Source organism: Acomys minous (genome assembly GCF_964271855.1).
Source record: "Acomys minous genome assembly, chromosome: 15".
Taxonomy (NCBI): Eukaryota; Metazoa; Chordata; class Mammalia; order Rodentia; family Muridae; genus Acomys; species Acomys minous.
Window position 1 is genome coordinate 100,675,534 of NC_140497.1, and position 19,157 is coordinate 100,694,690.

Genomic DNA, 19,157 nt, shown 5'->3' on the forward strand with positions numbered 1-19,157 from the left:
CTCAGAAAACATTCACCTGCTGTTGCTTCTACCTGAGTCAGCATCTTGGGAGCCGTCAGTCAGGGCCCTGGCACTGCAGAGTGTCCTTGTGTGGCTGTCCTCCTGACAGCCTTTACCTGTGCTTTTCCAGGTCCTCTCCGTCACTGAGTCGTGTTAGGGAAGGGATAGGAAACCAGCCGTCAGTGGGCAAGGGAAGATGGGACACCTAGCTTCTGGGGACGGTTAGAGGAGGGCCTTTGCCACCCTCTTTGGAGAGGCTGGGTCAGTTCTTGACAAGGACAGAAAGTGTCTTGTGTCGGATGAATTCTGAACCACCGCTTCTTGGAGCTGGGTCCTCAGTTTAACTTGGGGTTTAGATATAAGACTCCCAATGGGAGACCAGTTGACAGCAGGGATTTTGTGGGGCCCTTAGAGGGATGGGGCCCTTGAGAGAGTTGTCTGTAAAGTGTAACAGGGCTGGAGGGGAGCCGAGAGGCCAGCATGCAGGAAGCCTGACCAGGAAGATTTCTGCTGCTAGGCCAGGAATCAGCCAGTCCAGAGACCCCTCAGAGGGTGGGGAGGACCCATACCTTGGAGGATAGGACCTAGCAGGGGGGCCCAGTGAGATAAGGTGTGTGTGACCCAGGCTGGCCTTTGTGGTGGAGGTTGTTCCCTAGACAGAGGACACAAGGCTCTGGCTGTGGGGCTGGCTGTGCTTGTGTAGACTCTTCAATGTCATGGTTCCTGGGCAGATGTGGGGCTCAGCTGTCTATACATCACCCCATGGGGAAGGGGGTAGGAGTGCAGGCAGGGAGAAAGCAGAGATGCAGCAGGGCCTGTAGGCTTGTAGGCTTGTAGGCTGTGTGGTGGTGGTTTTTGTATTTTCCAAAGATCACAGTAGAAAATTTTATTAGAGCTGTACAGGTATCACCACTAATGCCAGAACATTCCATCACCCCAGGAACAAGCAAGCCCCTGCCAGCCATTCCTGCTTTTTTTTTTTTTTTTTAAAGATTTATTTATTTATTCTGGACACAGATCTTGTTATAGATGATTGTGAGCCAATATGTGGTTGGTGGGAATTGAACTCATGACCTTTGGAAGAGCAGTCAACGCTTTTAACCTCTGAGCCATCTCTCCAGCCCCATTCCTGCTTCTTGTCTGTGTATTACCTGCTGGGGGCATTTCATCAGTCATTCATATTGTAGTATGTGTCAAGCTTCCTCTTGGCTAAGTACTGTTCCACTGGATGGACACCATGTTTTGTCTGCTTTTTGTGTGTGTGTGTGCGTGTTTTGAGCTGTTTCCACCTTGTGTTGGCTGTTGGGAGTGGTACCTCACTGAATGTTGCTGTGTTGAGTCCTTTCCAGTTTCTGGATCTGCTTATAGGATTGTGATTGTTGGACCATAGGGAAATTCTATGTTGGGTTATTGAGGAGCTGAAGGCTGTTTCCATAGTAACTGTTCTTATCACCATCTAGTGCCATCTGCAGAGTCCCTGGCCAGAGAGCTGGCTCTCTGTTGTGCCATACTGGCTTATTCGGGGGACCCATGGGATCATGTGGTGCTGGCACCTGAGTGGCTGGGGAGGCCCCAGTCTTGCCAAGGACATACTCAGACCCCCGTGACCTGGAGTGCAGGCAGGCAGGTTCCTAAGAGTCTTAGCCTTCACTTGTGATCAGTTTCTGTGTCCTCAGCTTCGGCTTCTGGGACTGTGTCTCCACCCTTGCCATGGTTATCTGTCCGGGCACTAGTACCACTTGTTGCCTCTGATCCTTGAGTGCTGCACCAGCAGATTTGCCACACAAATTGCGTGTTTCAGGAAATGCATGCACCTGTGTGCTGCGCATATGGACTGGCTTAGGGCCCTGGGGGTCTCTGTGTCTGAGCCCTACCCCAGCCTGTGCTTGTGTTGTGTGTAATCGTCATTCTAGTCCACAGGGTGGAACCATTGACAGTGTACCTGGTGTGAAACGCCTGCGGATGATGTGTGCTTGTGGGAGGCGCTGAGCAACTGTGTGATGCTGGTCCACATTTGCAGTCGGTAGGGGGAGGTCCTGGAGCCTCTTACCCCTTGGATACTAAGGCACTGCTGTCTGGAGATGAGGTCCTGAATGCGTAAACATGAGCCAGATGAGGCCATTTGGGTGGTCCCTAATTAAATTTGGCCAGTGTTCTTCTTTATGTGTGTGGTTTTCAGAGACAGGGTTTCTCTGTGTATCCCTGGCTGTCCTGGAACTTGCTCTGTAGACCAGGCTGGCCTCCAACTCACAGAGATCTGTCTGCCTCTGCCTCCCGAGTGCTGGGATGAGTGGCATGCGCCTTCGCTCAGGAACCCGAGTCCTTGCTACTGGCACCTCACTCATTACACACACTTTTTGCCTCCAGCCTGTTAAGGGAAATTAGCTGTTGTCCAAGAATCCACTCAGGTGCTGTTTGTGCGCCTGCTACCCCGAGGCAGGAGCTGCTGGGAAAAACAGGAAAGTTGTTCAAAGTCACTAAAAGATGGCTCTGGAAGATCATGTGAGTGTGCTGTCCGACTAGAACCTTCTGTTCCCATGGAGAAGTGTAGGGTGCTTTCACTAGGTCTCTGTAGACCTGAGCACTTGCCTGTACTGGAAGCCCCAGGTTCCACCTCTGGAACTGCCAGAAAACCAGACACCAGGACGCTGGTTCTCCCTGTAAAGTAGGCTTCCATAGGAATGAGAGAGACATGCTGTGTGTCTAGCGGGAGAAAAATGTACACAAGATGCTCTGATGACTGATGCTTCTCACTTGAGGTGTCCTGGTGCCGTGCACCCAGAGTCCCTGTTGTCATCTGAGGACACTCTTGCTAAGATGGACGCGTCACCCCACAACCCCGCACATAGCTCCAGCAGGGTTCTTCCTCCAGGGTTTATGACTCCCTTGCATGCTGATCTCTCAGAGTGGAAGCTAGCCAGGCCACATAGAGAGATCCTGCCTCAGGAGTACAGGGATGGCCCTGCTGAAACTGCAGTCCTAGGCACAGTGCTTGGAGATCTGGGGAGGCTCCATGGGCCCACAGGAACAGTCTGGTCAGCACTGTCCCCTGGCCATCCCACGCCACTCATTGCCTCTCTGTGTTCTGCAGGAGAACTCCCACAGCCATGGGGACTGTGGCGAGGACTTGAAGCACATGTCCTACAAGGAGGACAGAGGCCGAGTGCCCCTTGAGTCAGACTCTGTGGAGTTCAACAATGCCATCAGCTATGTGAACAAGATCAAGACCCGCTTTCTGGATCACCCTGAGATCTACAGGTCCTTCCTGGAGATCCTCCACACCTACCAGGTGAGGCCCAGTCCACCACAGCACCTGGGGCCTCTCCCTACCCGGGCACTGCTTGGCATTTGGGAGCTCAGGGCCCCACAAAGCTGGCCAGACACTTGCAGCAAGTCACAACCCAGCCAGACTCCATTGGTAGCGTTTCTCAGCCAGGTCATGACGCCAGTGTTGAGTCTGGTTCTGGGGGAGTCAGAGGTGGAAAAAGAGTGGGTGTTGAGAGGTGTGTAGGCCAGCCACGTCCATCCCTTGGTTCAGTAGCAGGGAGAAAGAAGGCTAGAGACAGCCAGTGAAGGGTCTAGGGGTCAAAGTACACAGCCCTGATTGTCACATAGGAAACGTTGTGAGCCAGCTCAACAGCCAGCACTTGGAACACTAGGATATGTCTCCAGCACTACACAACACATAAAGTTGCAAAAAAAAGTTTTGTTTGGCATACAAGGTCACCATTATAAAGCTGGCCCCGGCTTACCATGAACTTGCAGAGCCCCCTTGATGACCCACATTTGAAGCATAGCTCCATCAGTGTATGGCAGGATGTCCAAACTCAGGCTCCCAGCACAGCAGCACCCACCTCCAGGGTGCACACAGGTGTGGGATGCTGGTGTAGTTTTGTGTTTTGGGGAGCATACCAGCCAGCTGAGTGCATCTTGCTACTGGACAGTGTGTCTGAGACATGCCGTACCACAAGCAAACACAGTTCACTGCAGCATCATGTGAGGCGGCCCTGCTGAAGCTGTGGTGTTTAGTTTAAGGAAGCTTGGCACCGTCTGCAGAGGCCAAGCCCAGAGTTCGGGCCACGGCTAGGCATGCGCTCAGCCGGTTCCACAGCAGGGTCCTCTGCCCAGAGTTAAGAGGCTCAGCTTTGTCTGTGTCCCTGGGAAAGAACAGGTGGCCAGAGCACTGTGCTTGCTTGTTACTCTTCCAGTTTGATTTTTGTATGGGACGGACCTACCCAGGCTGCTGAATTGTCTTTCTTGCCTGCTCCTAAGGTTTTTGTTTTGTTTTGTTTTGTTTTTGTTTTTTGAGACAGGGTTTCTCTGTGTAGCCTTGGTCCTGGACTCGTTTTGAGACCAGGCTATCCTCGAACTCACAGCAATCTGCCTGACTGTGCCTCCTGAGCGCTGGTCTAAGTTGTATGTTTTAAAACAGTGCTTTGAAGCCAGATGTGGTGGCACGTACCCTCATCCCAGAGTTCAGAATGCTGAGCCAGGGAGATTGCTGTAAGTCCAAGGGCATCCTGACTACACTGAGCCCAGACTCCCTCCTGAGCCGCCTTGAGATCCTTAAAACCAACGCAGTCTGTTGGGGCTGCACTGTTGTCACAGGTGTGGATTCTCAGCAGAGGATGCTCTTGGTTCTCGGGTCCAGAGCATCAGGGTTTGGGTTGGAGTCGTCTTACCCTTTCCCTTAGTCGCTCTGCAATGCCGACACATTCCCTACGAAGGTGAGGGTGCTGTTCACAGGGCTGCTGAGTATGTGTGAGGCCTTGGGTTCATTCCTAGCACTATGCAGAAAAGCCAAACCACACAAAACAGCTTCCCTTCCTGAAGGGGCACTCCACAGTCTGGGCCCAGTGCTGTGCTCTCCCCCGCCCCGTCTGTCCGTCCGTCCGTCCGTCCGTGTAGTCCTTTCTTGTTTATTTGGGTGGTGGTGGTTGCTCTGTGTAACCTCGCTGTTCCGGCCTCAGAGATCCACCTGCCTCTGCCTCCCCAAGGATGCTCAGCGCTGCTCTCTTGACTATGACAGTTACTGTAAGGTGGCATATTTCTATCAAAGTCCTTTTCCTTTTCTTTGCCTTTTTTTTTCCTTTCTTCCTTCTCCTTCCCTCCCTCCCTCCCCCCCTCCCTCGCACACAACATGTCTCATCCTGTAACTCAGCCTAGCCTGGTGTTGGCAATCCTTCTGTGTCAGCCTTCTGTAATGCTGGAACGTCAGGTGTGTGCTATCACGCTGTCCTGAAGGCCGCCTGGATTCTGCATCCCTGCCTCCATCCTCTGGCCCACCCTGTTGCCTCCAGCCCAGGGTGTGCTGTCTCCTCGCATCCCTCCGTCCTCGTTCTCCCACACCTTGGTCTCCCTCGCCTCTCTTCTCCCTCAGCTTGCTCTTCCTACACCTGAGTCCTTCCACACCTCCTCCAGTGGAGCACCGGGAGCCGCTCTTTGCTCATCACTCATCCTCTGATCCAGTAATCGTGGCTCCCTCTCAGGAAGGGCACCAGGGTTTTTTCTTACTAGGTGCCCTGCTCTCTATTGCCCTGAGCATCATTATACCCCCCTCTTCCAGTATGGCAGGGCTCAGGCTGCTGAATGCAGAATACACTTACAGTGTAGGCCCAGGGCTGACAGCTGCCCATCGCAACACTGGGGCCTGTCTCACTCTCTTTTCTTTTCCCACCTGCAGAAGGAACAGCTGCACACTAAGGGTCGCCCATTCCGTGGCATGTCCGAGGAGGAGGTCTTCACAGAGGTGGCTAATCTCTTCCGGGGTCAGGAAGACCTGCTGTCGGAGTTCGGACAGTTCTTGCCTGAGGCAAAGAGGTCCCTGGTGAGTGCCAAGTGCCCAGGATCCTGCCCGGAAGCTGAGTGTGAGGAGCTAGTCTGCCAGGCGTGTCTCACACACTGTGACTGCAGTTCTATGGGAGGAAGTGTGTGTTCACATGGAGATGGTTCTCGGCGTAGGTGAAGGAGGGCTTGGCCCAGGAGCAGACTGCACTTGGCTTTTTCCCCACCTTACCCCATGTCGTGGCCTGAGATTTGCCACAGGTGCCTTGTCTGTGTCTTCTTTTTTTATGCATACTAGTCTTTGAAAAGTAGAGATGAGCTGCATGAACCATAAAATTCACTGCTTTAAAGTACACAATTCTGGGCGAGGGAGTGGGGTGGGAGGGTGGTAGTGGCATTACACACCTTTAGTCCCCACACTTGGAGGCAGAGCCAGGCGATGCCTGAGTGTGAGGCTAACATGGTTGGCATAGCCAGTTTCCAGACTACTCAGGACTGCAAAGGATAACAGTTCAGTGTCATGCAGTCTGCTTACCATGTAGTACAATTGTGACCTTGCTAGTAGAGGCTACATGGCTCCCAGAAGGAGACCCTGTCCCCATCAGCATTCGCCCAGTCCATCCCCCGGCTTCTGATCTGCCTGCTCTGGACTTTTGTCACTGGGGTTTGTGTTTTTTGAGATTTGTCTGTAGTTAGCCTTTGCTGGTGTTCCCTCCTGTTTGCTGATGGCTGGATGGTAATGTTCCCAAGTGTGCGTTTTCCCGTCTTATCCACTTGTGTTGTGGACATGCTTTGACGCCGTTGGGAATGACCAGACATGTACAAGTGATGGTTTGGATGCCTAATGGCTGCTCTGGATCTGAGCGCCCATGCACTTCCTCGGTCACATGTAGTTTCATTTAACTTTCTGAAGAACTTAGTGCTCTCTGCAGTAGTGACTCCATTTCATGGCCCACCAATGGGCCCATTCCTCAGTCCTGCCCATACGTGTTCCTTTCCATTTTGTGTTAAGCTGTTTTACAACTGTCAGAGCAAGATATGCCTCAGCCTGGGCTGGTTTCCCCAGTGCTGACTGATTCTGTTGAGTGTCGTGTTTGTGTGCTGGCTTTTAAGATAAGTTGTTTATTACTGTTTATGTGTGTGTATGTTTTGTCTGGATGAGTTTTTGTGCACCACATGCATGCAGGTGCCTTTGGAGACCAGAAGAAGGCGTTGGATCCTCTGGAGCTGGAGTTTCAGATGGCTGTGGGCTGTCATGTGGGTCCTGGAACCTGGACCTGGGTTCTCTGCAAGAGACCTGTCTCCACAGCTACAGCTGAGTTGCTGTTGCCCCATGAGCTTCCTACATGTGTGATCCGCAGATTCTCACCTCCGCCTCCTGTTGTCTTTTCCCTGCTTTGTTCATGTTTGTGATGCACAAAATCTTTTGATTTTTGATTAATTTTTTTTCACATCACTCTTAACCTTAAACTTTAGAAGCTGTTGCTGTGCAATTGACATAATGAGATTTCCCTTGTTTTGTTACAGTTTCACTCTTTTAGCCCTTGAACTGCATTTTGTATGTGGGGAGTTAGGTGGGCCTAGCACTGCTGTGCTTGGCACCATGTTGACAGTGTGAGCACCATGTTTGCAGATGCTGTGGCTGCGCTGTTGTGCAGCTGCCTGCGTGTTCTCAGGCCTCACATGGGCACTGCGGCCTTTGCAGTGACTGAAGAGCAGGAAGCCAGCATCCTCCACCTCCTTGCTTGTCAGGCTTCCCTTCAGCGTGATCCTCCTGCCTAAGGCTCCCTGAGTGTTGAATCACTGTCATGGGCCATTATTCCCAGGTCATTCTTTTTTTTTTTTTTTTTTCAGTTGTAGTTACTGTTTCATGCGTGAGTGCATGCACAGGCCAGCCACAGCTGATACGGAAGTCAAAGGAGAACTTGGGGGAGTTCATTTTCCCCTTTTCCCTTTCTGTTTCTCAGGATCACACTTGAGTCTGCTTTACTCAGTGGGCCATGTTGTTAACCTTGGCCTGAGTTTTGGTCTGGTCAGGTTTTGCATCCTGGCCTATTCCCATTGTTTTCTCAGGCTTCTTACCCAGGCCAGTGGCCAGTTGCCAGTTGCCAGTTGCCTCAGGGTTTGTCACCGTGCCTTGAACCATGTCAGCCATGGGTAGGATGAAACCTTCATCGTCCAGCATAGGGCTGTGGCTTGACTCCCTCCCACCTGGCATCTAGGTGCCCTCCAGGGCGCAGATGATGGCAGAGCCTGGGGCTACTGGCCTGCTGTGCGCTCCATCTTCAGGGAGAACCAGGCTGTACGTTGCCCTTGGGCCTTGCTTCCTCCTCAGAACTGTGACCATCTGTCTACCCAAGTGAGACTGTGAGCTGCTGGCTCACTTCCAGCTGGTGAGTGTAGTGCCAGCTCCTATAACAAATGCAGAGGCACGTTCCCTGTCATCTCCCTGAATGTCCCTAGAGCTGCACGACCTACAGGGACCCTTGAGTGTGCCTGGAGGGGACGACACCCTTCCTCTTCACTGTCTGAGTCTTTGCCTCTTTTTCTCTAAGGCTTAGACGTTCTAGTGAGGGTCCCCTTTGAAATAATGGCTGTTGTCTTAGTGGCTTCTCTGTCTTGTTTGGTTTTAGTGTCACTGTGACAGACACGGGACAGCACCTAAGGGAAGAAGGTTCATCTTGGCCCATTGTCTCCTAGGTCTCTGCTGCTGTCCCTGGCTCCCTGGACTCTGAGCCTGTTCTGAGAAGACCCTGGGGCAGTGGGGCTGATACAGAGGCTGCTTCTCTCCTAGCTTCTAGGACCTCCCACAACAGCACACCTAGCTGGACACCATCAGTACATGAGCCTTTGGGGGGGTGCTCATCTGGATACCATGGTAGCCTATTGTATCAGCAGAACCCCCTGGCTGCCGCTGGGGACCTTACAAGTATGTAGGAGATGGGTGTTAACTTCAGGGTCCTGATGGCACGGCCACAGATTATAGGTTAGGGTGAGTTTCTTGTCAGCTGCTTCTCAAGCTGGGGCTGATATGGGTCCTCAGATCTGGCTGCTGCATCTGAGAGGCCTCTCTTGGAATTGGGAGCCTATGCCGTCCTCCACTGCCCTCCCTGAGCTAGCCCTGAGTGGGTGGAATGATGCTGGGGTGAGGCTGGTGGCAGTAGAGCTTGAGCCTAGTTGCTCCCTCGCTTTCTGCAGTGGTGGGCCTGGTGCTGGGCCTTGCAGGCTGTACACATAGCTCTGACCCTGGGCTGAGGCTCAGCAAGCACTCAGTAAAGCTGGCTGCCAGCCTGAGGCCCTCTTCAGTCCTAGCCCACAGGAAAACCAGAACAGCCAGACAGCTTGTCTGCTGGACCACGGTGATAGTCCAGACCTTTAATCCCTGTACTCTGGAGGGAGAGGCCAGTCACCTGGGGCTACATAGACACTGTCTCAAAAGCAACCCCTAAGTCTTAAACCTGGGCTGGGTGGGCAACTGGAGTGCCTGTTTAACACATCAAACCCAGTGCTGGCCACCAGTGGCTCAGGAGTTAGAGTCCTGGCTCTTCCCACTGCCCCCTCCTCCAACCCTGTCCCTCTCTGCTCCCCAGCCTGATTCCTACGTAGCGCAGCCCTTTTGGCTCCCGCTTGCTCCACTGCTGGGTCTTTCTTGGTTGTGTCCTCCCCACTTCATGGCCCAGTTCAGCCGGACCCTCTAGATGCCTCTGGCTGGGCTCTTCCTCATACCCACAGTAAATCTCAACCATACCTGGAGAGTGATCATGTTCCTCACCAGATGAAGGAAAAAGAAAAATGACATGACCACTGAACATGGCCATGGGGGGTGGGGGTTGCGAGAGGGGCGAAGTGAGAGTGCCTGGGAACACAGAGGCCAAGAGGGCATTAGCAGGGTGAGAAGTACAGTGAGTGGCCAGGTAGTACTGGCCATGCTGAAAGAGACTGCTGGCCAGTGTCCACTTCCTATATTAGATAGGTACCTCAGCGAGCCATTTATGCTGGGTGTCTTTGAAATCTAACAACAGTAACAACCAAACAGCTCCTGCTAGGGAGGCAGAGACAAGCAGATGTGAGTTTGAGGCCAGGTCAGCCTGGTCTACAGCGCTAGTTCCAGGACAGCCAGGGCTACACAGAAACCCTGTCGGGTGGGGGTGGGAGGAGAGGTAAGGTTTCGGGGGGGAGACTATTTCTGACACAGCATTCATGGAACTCTGCCAGCTTCCTTCCCTACACTTCCTCTTGAGTCACTGCCATGACTGAGGGTCTACAGTCCCCCCACCCCCATCCACCCACCCCCGACACAGCAGAGTATGTGAACAGCGTCAGCGCAGTGTGAGGAGAGCTGCCCTGTGTATCAAGCAGAGGGTGCCTCTCCATCTTATCAGCTGTTGGGTGCACATCATAACATTACAGACTTTTGTAGTTCTCATTTTAAGCCAGGGATAAACTGGTGTCATCCTTTTAAACCTGGCTGTCAGGTACCAGTCGAGTCCAAGTGTTCCCTGTACATTGGAGAGCCAGCCCTGCTCTAGTGGCTCGGTAGCCTCATCATAGCTCAGGCAAATGAGCACAGCTGTGGGCCAGGAAAACTTTGCAAAGTGAATGGGCGTAGCTGTATGTCAATAAAAGTTTATTTGTGAGTGGGCTGTTTACAGAGTGAATGGGTTTGGCTATCAATAAAGCTCCACAGAGTGAGTGGGCTGCCTGCAAACCAATAAAACCTCCCTCAGAAGGAATGGCTGTGGCTGTTGGCCATAGGCCTCGTGTGAGTAATGGCCAACCCAGCCCTGATTTGGGGTCTGCGTAGGCAAAGAGCCCCAGACAACTGGTGTGAGGATGAGTGGGCAGTGCTCAGCAGGCAGAGTGCTCTGAAGCTACAGCCCTACCTGCCTCTGCAGAATTGGGAGTTTGGATCTGTTTGAGTTGGAGGGAAAAAGAGAAGTTGCTGGGACAATTTAGAATCTTTGAGTAACTGAGCTCTGTTTTGGGGACTGGTTCAGTCTTGTGCTCCTCCCGCCTCAGCCTCCTGAGGGCCAAGGTAACAGCTGTGTGCCGTCATGCCTAGCTATTGGGTTTAGGGGATTTGTCTTACCTGAGGCTGAAGGATAGGCTTTTATGTTGTAAAAATGTCTTACCCTCAGAGAGTAGTTTCTCCTCCAGAGATGATCTTTTAAACCATCTCTTCAGTCTTGCTGTGTGCATATGCGGTCCAGCACTTTCTCCATAAGACATGGTAACAAATGGCTTCCTGCTGATTCTGCCCTCTGTGTTTTTTCTTTTGGTTTTTCGAGACAGGGTTTCTCTGTGTAGCCTTGGCTGTCCTGGACTCACTTTGTAGACCAGGCTGGCCTTGAACTCACAGCAATCCACCTGCTTCTGCCTCCCGAGTGCTGGGATTATAGGCATGTGCCACTGTGCCCTGCTATTGATTTTTTTCTTGTTTTTGTTTTTACCGTTTTCTTTTTGCCCCAGGCATTGCACATAGCGGCCATGGCAGCAGCACAGGGTCAGCCTGCATAGCATGCTGTCCAGATACATTTTGACTGCATTTTGCCCACAGCCTGGGCCGGTAGCACATCTTTCACATGGTATCTGTGTGTCTATGTCCCATGCAGCGGGAGCAGGTGTTAGCGAGTCTCAGCCTCTCCTAGCTTCTGGGAGGAATACCGTCTGCGCCTTGTCAGTTAAACCATCCCTCTTTGTGGTACTCCACAGACAAGGACACTCCCAAGACATGTCCGTCATTCACGACAAACATTCAAAGCCCCTAGCAGTGACCTGGATGATGTGAGCTATTTCCTGCTGCCCACCTCCTACCTAGAATGCTTTGTGGCTTCCACAGACACCCAGCCTACCAGAGAAACTCCGTTGTCTCCCTGCTGAGCCTCTGGCTCCTTAGAGGCCACAGGGAGCCAGCCTCCTGCAGCCTTGTGCAAGGAGTCTGTACACTCGCTCTCTGCTCCAGAGAAGAGGCCCATCTTCGGTCTGTTCTCCCTCCAGAGACCCTGGCCTGTGGCACACAGTGCCCCCCAGGGCGCTAGACAAAGCAGAATCTGCTGCATGTGCCCAACTGTGCCGTCTCCCTTTCCCCACATGACCACCTCCTGTTTGTGTCCTTAGTTCACAGGCAATGGGCCTTGCGAGATGAGCAGCGTGCAGAAGAGCGAGGAGAAGAGTCTGGAACACAGCAAGAAGCGCTCGAGGCCTTCACTCCTGCGCCCTGTGTCTGCACCAGCCAAGGTGGGTGCTTGCTGCACATGACAGGAGTGAGGTGGAGGCCCATGCAGCAGGGGAGCCTAGTCCGCTGGCCTGGCGCTCCCTCCCCTGCTTTCCTGACCTGAGCCTGTAAGGAGGAAGGGGGAGCTGGAAGGAAGGGCATGGCGCGCTGCTGATTCTCCTTTTCACTGTCCTGACTCTTTCGTAGGTGGGGCTGCAGTTGAAATGTGCAGTTGTATGGTTTGGTTACTGCACAAATGAGGAGTGAAGGTGGCTGGCAGCAGTTCCTGTCCTGCACATCACCCCACGATGGTGGATCTAGTTCTGTCACTGTGTGTTTTCTAGTTGACTTTCTATAGTAATAAAGTTTTTTGGCATTTCTGTTTATTTAGTTATGTGCAGCAGTGTCGACCTCGAGTCACAATTCACCACTATTACTGGTATCTTGACACTCAAACGGTCCCGGGCTGGCCAGTGGGACCCTTCAGGCCGCCCGTGGGCCTCCTGCCACATTCGTCTTTTTCATCCTTACCTCACTCTTTAGGGTTGGCTATACAGCAGGGTGCTTCATGCCATGAGCCTGGCTCAAATGCAGGCCCAAGTCCGGTTTATTCATTTGTGTGTGATGCGTGTGTGTGTGTGAATGTGGCACGTCTTGGAGATCAGAGGACAACTTCAGGTCACTTGGGAGCCTGTTTGACAGGCAGGTTTACTTGCAAAGTCATTCCCTTGTCCGTATGTCCAGTTTAGAGAGAAGTGTCACACACAGCCTTAGTTAGATGTGGCTTCCTCAGGATGCTCCTGATGCTGTCCCTCCCTGCCTGCTAGTCATCCTCTGGCCCACAAAACCACAGTTTCTGTGTCCCCAAGTCTGGGGTAAGGACTGGGGAGCTGCTCACCGGCACTGTGCACTCTCTAGTCCCTGAGTTTGTCCTCGTCCTTGGCACCGGGCACCGAAGTCACAGCAGGATACATCGCCGACATCTACAGAGCATGCCCCTGGCCCCCGCCCGCCCCCCGCCCTCACCCCACCCCTGGCACACTGGATGGTTTCCTTAGTGCTTGCCCACCGTTCTCCAGTCAGTGTTAGTCAAACCCGCACTAGGACCTGCCTTACAAAGGCCAAATTAATGTTTTCTGAGCATGTGTGAGGCCTGGCCTCTGTTTTTTCCCAGTCTGTCGACTAAGCATGCGCAAGGCCCTAGGTTTTAGTTCCCAGAGTGGTCTTGGATACATGATGCTCTGGCTTCTCTCAGTGTCTTCTGAGCATGCTTAAAGCCCTGGGTTCTATTTTCCCAGTCAGTGTTTTCCAGCTAGTGTGAAATCTACATTCTGTGTCTACGGAGCATTCACTACGCGTTGGTTCCACTTCCCCTTTAAGCACCTGCCCAGTACTTGTGAGGCCTGAGTTCTCTCTTCCCAGCACTTACTGCACATGTGTGAGGCCGTGCACTTGCTTCCCTGGCAGCTGTCAATCATGCTGAGGCCCGTGTCTTCCCTTGCTCTTCCGGAGCGTGGACGATTACCGCACATGGCCTTGGCCCCGACCTTGTTCTCCACAGCCTTCCAAGTGTGCTCAGCACCAGGTCCCATCCCCAGATCTGACGGTGCTGCTGTGTGCTGGTCCTGAGTTGGGGTCCCCGTTTCACACAGGGCCAAGGAGGGAGCAGCACCCTGATACTTGGTGGCCAGACATCACTGGGGTGCTGGAGACAGATCCCTGCCAACTGCTTCTGGAGCTTCTCCTGAGTTCCATGTACCCCCTAATCCCGGTGGTGGGGACCCACCATTAAGCCAAGGGTTTCTCTCTGCAGAAGAAGATGAAGCTCCGAGGCACCAAAGACCTGTCCATCGCTGCCGTGGGGAAGTACGGCACGCTGCAGGAGTTCTCCTTCTTCGACAAGGTGAGCGCGGCCTGTGCCCTCTGGACACAGTCGCTCCTCCCTAGGCCTTCTGACGGGAGTCTGGAAGCAGGACCACTGGTGCATGGCTGCAGAGCCGGACCAGATGGGTCAAGGTCATACACGTGACACACATGCACACACACACACACACACACACTTCCATGCGGCTTCTGCAGTGTCCAGTGTGCCCAACTCTCGTTACTCCGCAGGTGCGCAGGGTGCTGAAGAGTCAGGAGGTGTACGAGAACTTCCTCCGCTGCATTGCACTCTTCAATCAGGAGCTGGTGTCTGGCTCGGAGCTGCTGCAGCTCGTCAGTCCGTTCCTGGGGTGAGTGGCTCCCACCTTCCGGGCTTCCTCCTGTCCCACTCAGACCCAGGGCGAGGGAGCCATGAAATGGGTTGTTAGTGTGTGATTCATTTCTCTTAAATGTTGGTTTACTTCGTATGTGTGCACAGGAGGCCAGAGGACAAATTCTTGGTCCTCTCCCACCATGTGGGTCTTAGGACCTGAACTCAGGTCGTCAGAATTGGCAGCAAGCACCTTTACCCACTGAGCCCTCTTGCACACCTGTGGTGTTCTTTATTAACTAAAGGTGTTCGCTAGTTATTGCTGGTGGACTCACATTTGTAAAAATGATGACTTGAAAGCAGGGTCGCTAGTGCTAGGTGACCACAGGAGCAGACAGTCCTGGCTCCCCAGTGACCCTGTGCACTGTGTGGACAGTGTCCTTGGCTTCCCATGGCACAGGTGATGCCTCTTACGGCAGTGTGAGAGCTACAACCGTTGGGTAGATGTTTGACCTGCGATTTATAAGTCACTGACATTGGTATTTGGGAACTGGTGATGTATAGCTCCGTCCTCTTGCAGTGCGTCAAAGCAGCTTCTTGGCAGCCCTCCTGTTTTAAGACGGCACAACCCGTATCTGTGGTTCCTCTTTAATGATGTTTTTTCTTTTTCATGATTTCGAGTTTTTTGTTTAGTTTTTTTATTTTTTATTTTTGGCTTTTTGAGACAGGGTTTCTCTGTGTAGCCTTGGCTGTCTTGGACTCACTTTGTAGACCAGGCTGGCCTTGAACTCAGTGATCCACCTGCCTTTACCTCTGGAGTGCTGGGACTGCTGTTTCCAAGTGTTTACATGTGTGTCTACTGTGCTGTGCGTGGTCCTCGTGGTGCCTCCTGCAGGAGGTCAGTCTGCTGACCTGCACACCATGTGTACCCTCCCTGGAGCAGTATACAGAAGTATACAAGTATACAGAATACAAATTAACAGGAATTGATGTGGCATTGGATGTATGCCGTTTACACGTATCCACCCTGACTTTGAGAATGAACCTACAAGGGCTTTTGTGGGAGGGGCTCCCCTCGTGAGGGAGGGACACTTTACCCAGGAAAGCAGCCCCAGTGGACACAGCAGATCTTTGTTCTGCCCTATAGAACAGCCATGGACAGAAGCACACAAGCACGGGAGCATTGTGTGCCAATAAAGCTTTATTTACAAAAGCAGTCCATGAGCAAATTGGCAGCAGTGTGCGGTACGTGGGCTGGCTCAGTAGCCATTCCCAATCCTAGGCTTCTGCCTTCAGAGTCCAGTTTGAGCTTCCTTAGCCTGCAGCAGCCAGTGGAGTCAGAGAAGGCAGCACAAGCGAGACAGACGCAGGCTCCCCAAGGCCTCCAACACAGGGCCCGGGAACTCTGATGGGAGTGCTCTGCCCAGGCCTGGGTACAGCCAGACACTAGAAGGGGCTGCTGTGTGTAGGTGTGTGTGTGTGTGTGTGTGTGTGTGTGTGTGTGTGTGTGTGTGTGTTTGTTTAAAGTGTGTTTGGTTGTTTCATATACAATGCTTTGTCTGTACATATGCCTGCAAGCCAGAAGAGGACACCAGATCTCATCATAGATGGTTATGAGCCTCCATGTGAGTGCTGGGAATTGAACTCAGGACCTCTAGAAGAACAATTAGCACTCTAACCTCTGTGCCATCTCTCCAGCCCCACCCCATCTGTGTTTTGAGTAGCCTAAATGAGGTCACATCTAGCTTAGAACATCCAGATGGTGACTCGGGCAGCTCTGAACACCTGCAGCTAACACAAGGCTATCGGGACACTTGAGTGTTTGTTGTTTTGAGACATGGTTTCTATGTAGCCCAGGCTGTCCTGGAACTCACTCTGTAGCCCAGGCTGTCCTGGAACTCACTGTAGACCAGGTTGGCCTCAAATACAGATCCATCTGCCTCTGCCTCTGCCTCCTTCATACTGAGATTAAAAACATGCCACTAGAGCCGGGCGTGGTGGCGCACGCCTTTAATCCTAGCACTCGGGAGGCAGAGGCAGGCGGATCACTGTGAGTTCGAGGCCAGCCTGGTCTACAAAGTGAGTCCAGGACAGCCAGGACAGAGAAACCCTGTCTCAAAAAACCAAAAAAAAAAAAAAAAAAAAAAAAAAAACATGCCACTACACCTGGCTTTGTTTTTTTCTCCCTTTAATTAATTGCCTTTTATTTTATGTTCACTGGTGTTTTGCCTGCGTGTGTGTCTGTGTGAGGCTGTCACATCCTCTGGAACTGGAGTTACAGACTGACAGTTGTGAGCTGCTATGTGGGTGCTAGGAATTGAACCCGGGTCCTCTAGAAGCGCAGCCAGTGATTGCTGAGCCGTCTCTCCAGCCACTCTTTGGTTTTGTTTATTTGTTTGGGGTTTTTGGGGGGGGGGGGTTGAGACAGGGTTTCTCTGTGTAGCCTTGCCTGTCTTGGACTCATTTTGTAGACCAGCCTGGTCTCAAACTCACATCGATCTACCTGCCTCTGCCTCCCAAGTGCGGGGATCAAAGGCGTGCGCCACCACACCTGGCCTCTTTCTTTGTTTTTTACGTCAGGGACAGAAAATGAGTGTAGTAGCCACAGAGCTTGTGTTGTGGCTGTGGCTTAGTGCAGCTGGTGAGGCCTGACTGTAAGAGGGAAGGTGGTTAGTGTTGGTGGGAGCAGCCTCCTCTCTCCCCTGACACTGCTTCAGACCATCGCTGAAGAGCCCTAGCCAGAAGGCCGTTGTCACGACTAGATCATTCTAAGACCCAGTGTCCACTTACAGTTGCTGTTTGTCTTTGAAGGAAATTTCCAGAGCTCTTTGCGCAGTTCAAGTCCTTCCTGGGAGTGAAAGAGCTGTCCTTTGCTCCACCCATGAGTGACCGCTCTGGAGACGGCATAAGCAGAGAAATTGACTATGCGTCTTGTAAGCGAATCGGGTCCAGCTACCGGGCACTTCCCAAGACCTACCAGCAGCCCAAGTGCAGCGGAAGGACTGCCATCTGCAAGGAGGTAGCACCCGTGGGCCAGAGTCTGGACCTGCTGGTGACATCACCAGAGGCCACCTGAGCTTTATGCGTGCTTAGAGCTCACCCTGGTGTGGGGACTTGGTCAACTGCCTGGTTCTGCCCCGTTGCCAGGGGTTTCTGTTGCTGTGGCAGAACACCATGACCATGGGAGAAAAGGTTCATTTCACAGTCCTATCATCCACACAAGGCAGGGCAGGAGCTGTGCGCGGCTATGAGGGACGCTGCTTACTGCCTTGCTCACCCTGGTCTCTTAGAACCCAGGCCCACCAGCCCAGGCACGGCCCCACCCACCAGCCAATCTAGGGGTTCTTTTCTTAGTTGAAGTTTCCTCTTCCCAAATGGCTCTAGCTTGTGTCATACTGAGATAAAGCCAGTTAAACACTGTGTGCATGCATGTTCGCTGTGACCCTGGGACACCTTTTCAGGCTTGTGGACAGTTCTTAAGAAGAAAGTCAGTCCCACTGAGGTCCAGAGGTTTGTACCTGAGCGTCTGCTAGGCACTGCACAGCAGATCTGCCTGCTGCTGTGTCTGTCAGGGAAGCTTTGCTAGCACACAGCTGTGTGCATCTGCGGCTGCACTGCCTGTGCCTGCTCTCTCAGGATGAGGGAAAGGTGGGTGTTCAAGACAGAGTAGCGGTTTTCTGAGTATCAGGCCCTCTGCAGATGGGTGCTAGACACGCTGTCCTGGGCTCTGCACCACAGCCCTGGCTCCGGCTTAGGAGCAACTGAGGCCTGGGAGGTGACTGCCTTCTGCTCACACCTTCCAAGTGACACCCGCTCCTCTGGCCCAGGTTCTGAATGACACGTGGGTCTCCTTCCCGTCCTGGTCTGAAGACTCCACCTTTGTCAGCTCCAAGAAGACGCCCTATGAGGAGCAGCTGCATCGCTGTGAGGATGAGAGGTTTGAGGTAGGTCACCCTGCAGGTCTAACCTGGCTGCACCCTGGCTGCCTGTCCGCCCAGCCCCGTGCCTTCCTAGTGTAGGCCAGTCTGTCAGTATCTTTCCTCAGCCGTGAGCAGGTGCAAGTGCTGGGGAGCAGCTCCCAAAGCGCCCTCCCACCAGCTCTGCCAGCTCTTGCACCGCCAGCACAACAGCACCCTCCACAGCACCACCCTTTGCTTTCAACTAAGACGGGGCTTAGTTAACTAAGTTAACTTAGAAATAAGTTAGCTTTGTTTATTTATTGTAATCTGCCTTTTCAAGACACGGTTTCTGTGTATAGTTTTTGCTGTCCTAGATTTCACTCTGTGGACCAGGTTGGTCTCAATCTCAAAGATCTACCTTTCCCTGCCTCCCAAGTGCTAGGATTAAAGACGTGCCCAACCACGCCCAGCCCGTTTTTTGTTTTTTAAAGACAGTGTTTCTCTATATACTCACTTGTAGACTAGGCTGGCTTCAAACTCACAGAGATCTGTCTGCCTCTGCCTCCCTGAGTGCTGGGGTTGAAGGTGTGTGCCTGGCTCTCTTTTCTTTTTATTTATTTTTATTTTATGTGTATGGATGTTTGCCTGAATGTGTGTCTGGTGCCATTGGAGGCCGGGGAAGGGTGTTGGATCCCTTGGAACTGGAGTTAAAGGAGTTCTGAGCCGCAGTCCCCAGCTCTGACCTGCTGCCCCTGCAGTTGGATGTCGTCCTGGAGACCAACCTGGCCACCATCCGTGTGCTGGAGAGTGTGCAGAAGAAGTTGTCCAGGATGGCTCCTGAGGACCAGGACAAGCTCCGTCTGGACGACTGCCTGGGTGGGACGTCGGAGGTGATCCAGCGCCGGGCCATCCACCGCATCTATGGCGACAAGGCCCCCGAGGTCATCGAGAGCCTCAAGAGGAACCCCGTCACCGCTGTGCCTGTCGTTCTGAAAAGGTGTCCCCCCCTTGCATGTCCCTCCCTGACTCGGCATTGCAGGGGAACTGCAGGGACTTCTGAGCGATGGGG

The 19,157-nt window shown here is 52.8% G+C and overlaps 1 protein-coding gene across 3 annotated transcripts in view; it reads left to right on the forward strand.

Annotated features, from left to right (window-relative positions):
• SIN3B (SIN3 transcription regulator family member B) overlaps positions 1 to 19,157 on the forward strand; it is a 33,962-nt gene that overhangs the window by 4,000 nt on the left and 10,805 nt on the right. For 2 of the 3 annotated variants that reach the window (XM_084759127.1, XM_084759128.1), the window contains exons 4-11: positions 3,092 to 3,289; positions 5,684 to 5,827; positions 11,902 to 12,021; positions 13,812 to 13,901; positions 14,111 to 14,229; positions 17,001 to 17,208; positions 18,017 to 18,133; positions 18,847 to 19,085. In XM_084759127.1, the coding sequence (XP_084615253.1) occupies positions 3,092 to 3,289; positions 5,684 to 5,827; positions 11,902 to 12,021; positions 13,812 to 13,901; positions 14,111 to 14,229; positions 17,001 to 17,208; positions 18,017 to 18,133; positions 18,847 to 19,085 (1,235 nt within the window). Of the gene's footprint in view, positions 1 to 3,091; positions 3,290 to 5,683; positions 5,828 to 11,901; positions 12,022 to 12,205; positions 12,379 to 13,811; positions 13,902 to 14,110; positions 14,230 to 17,000; positions 17,209 to 18,016; positions 18,134 to 18,846; positions 19,086 to 19,157 lie in introns of those variants that run through there. The other variant, XM_084759129.1, reaches the window with a different exon arrangement.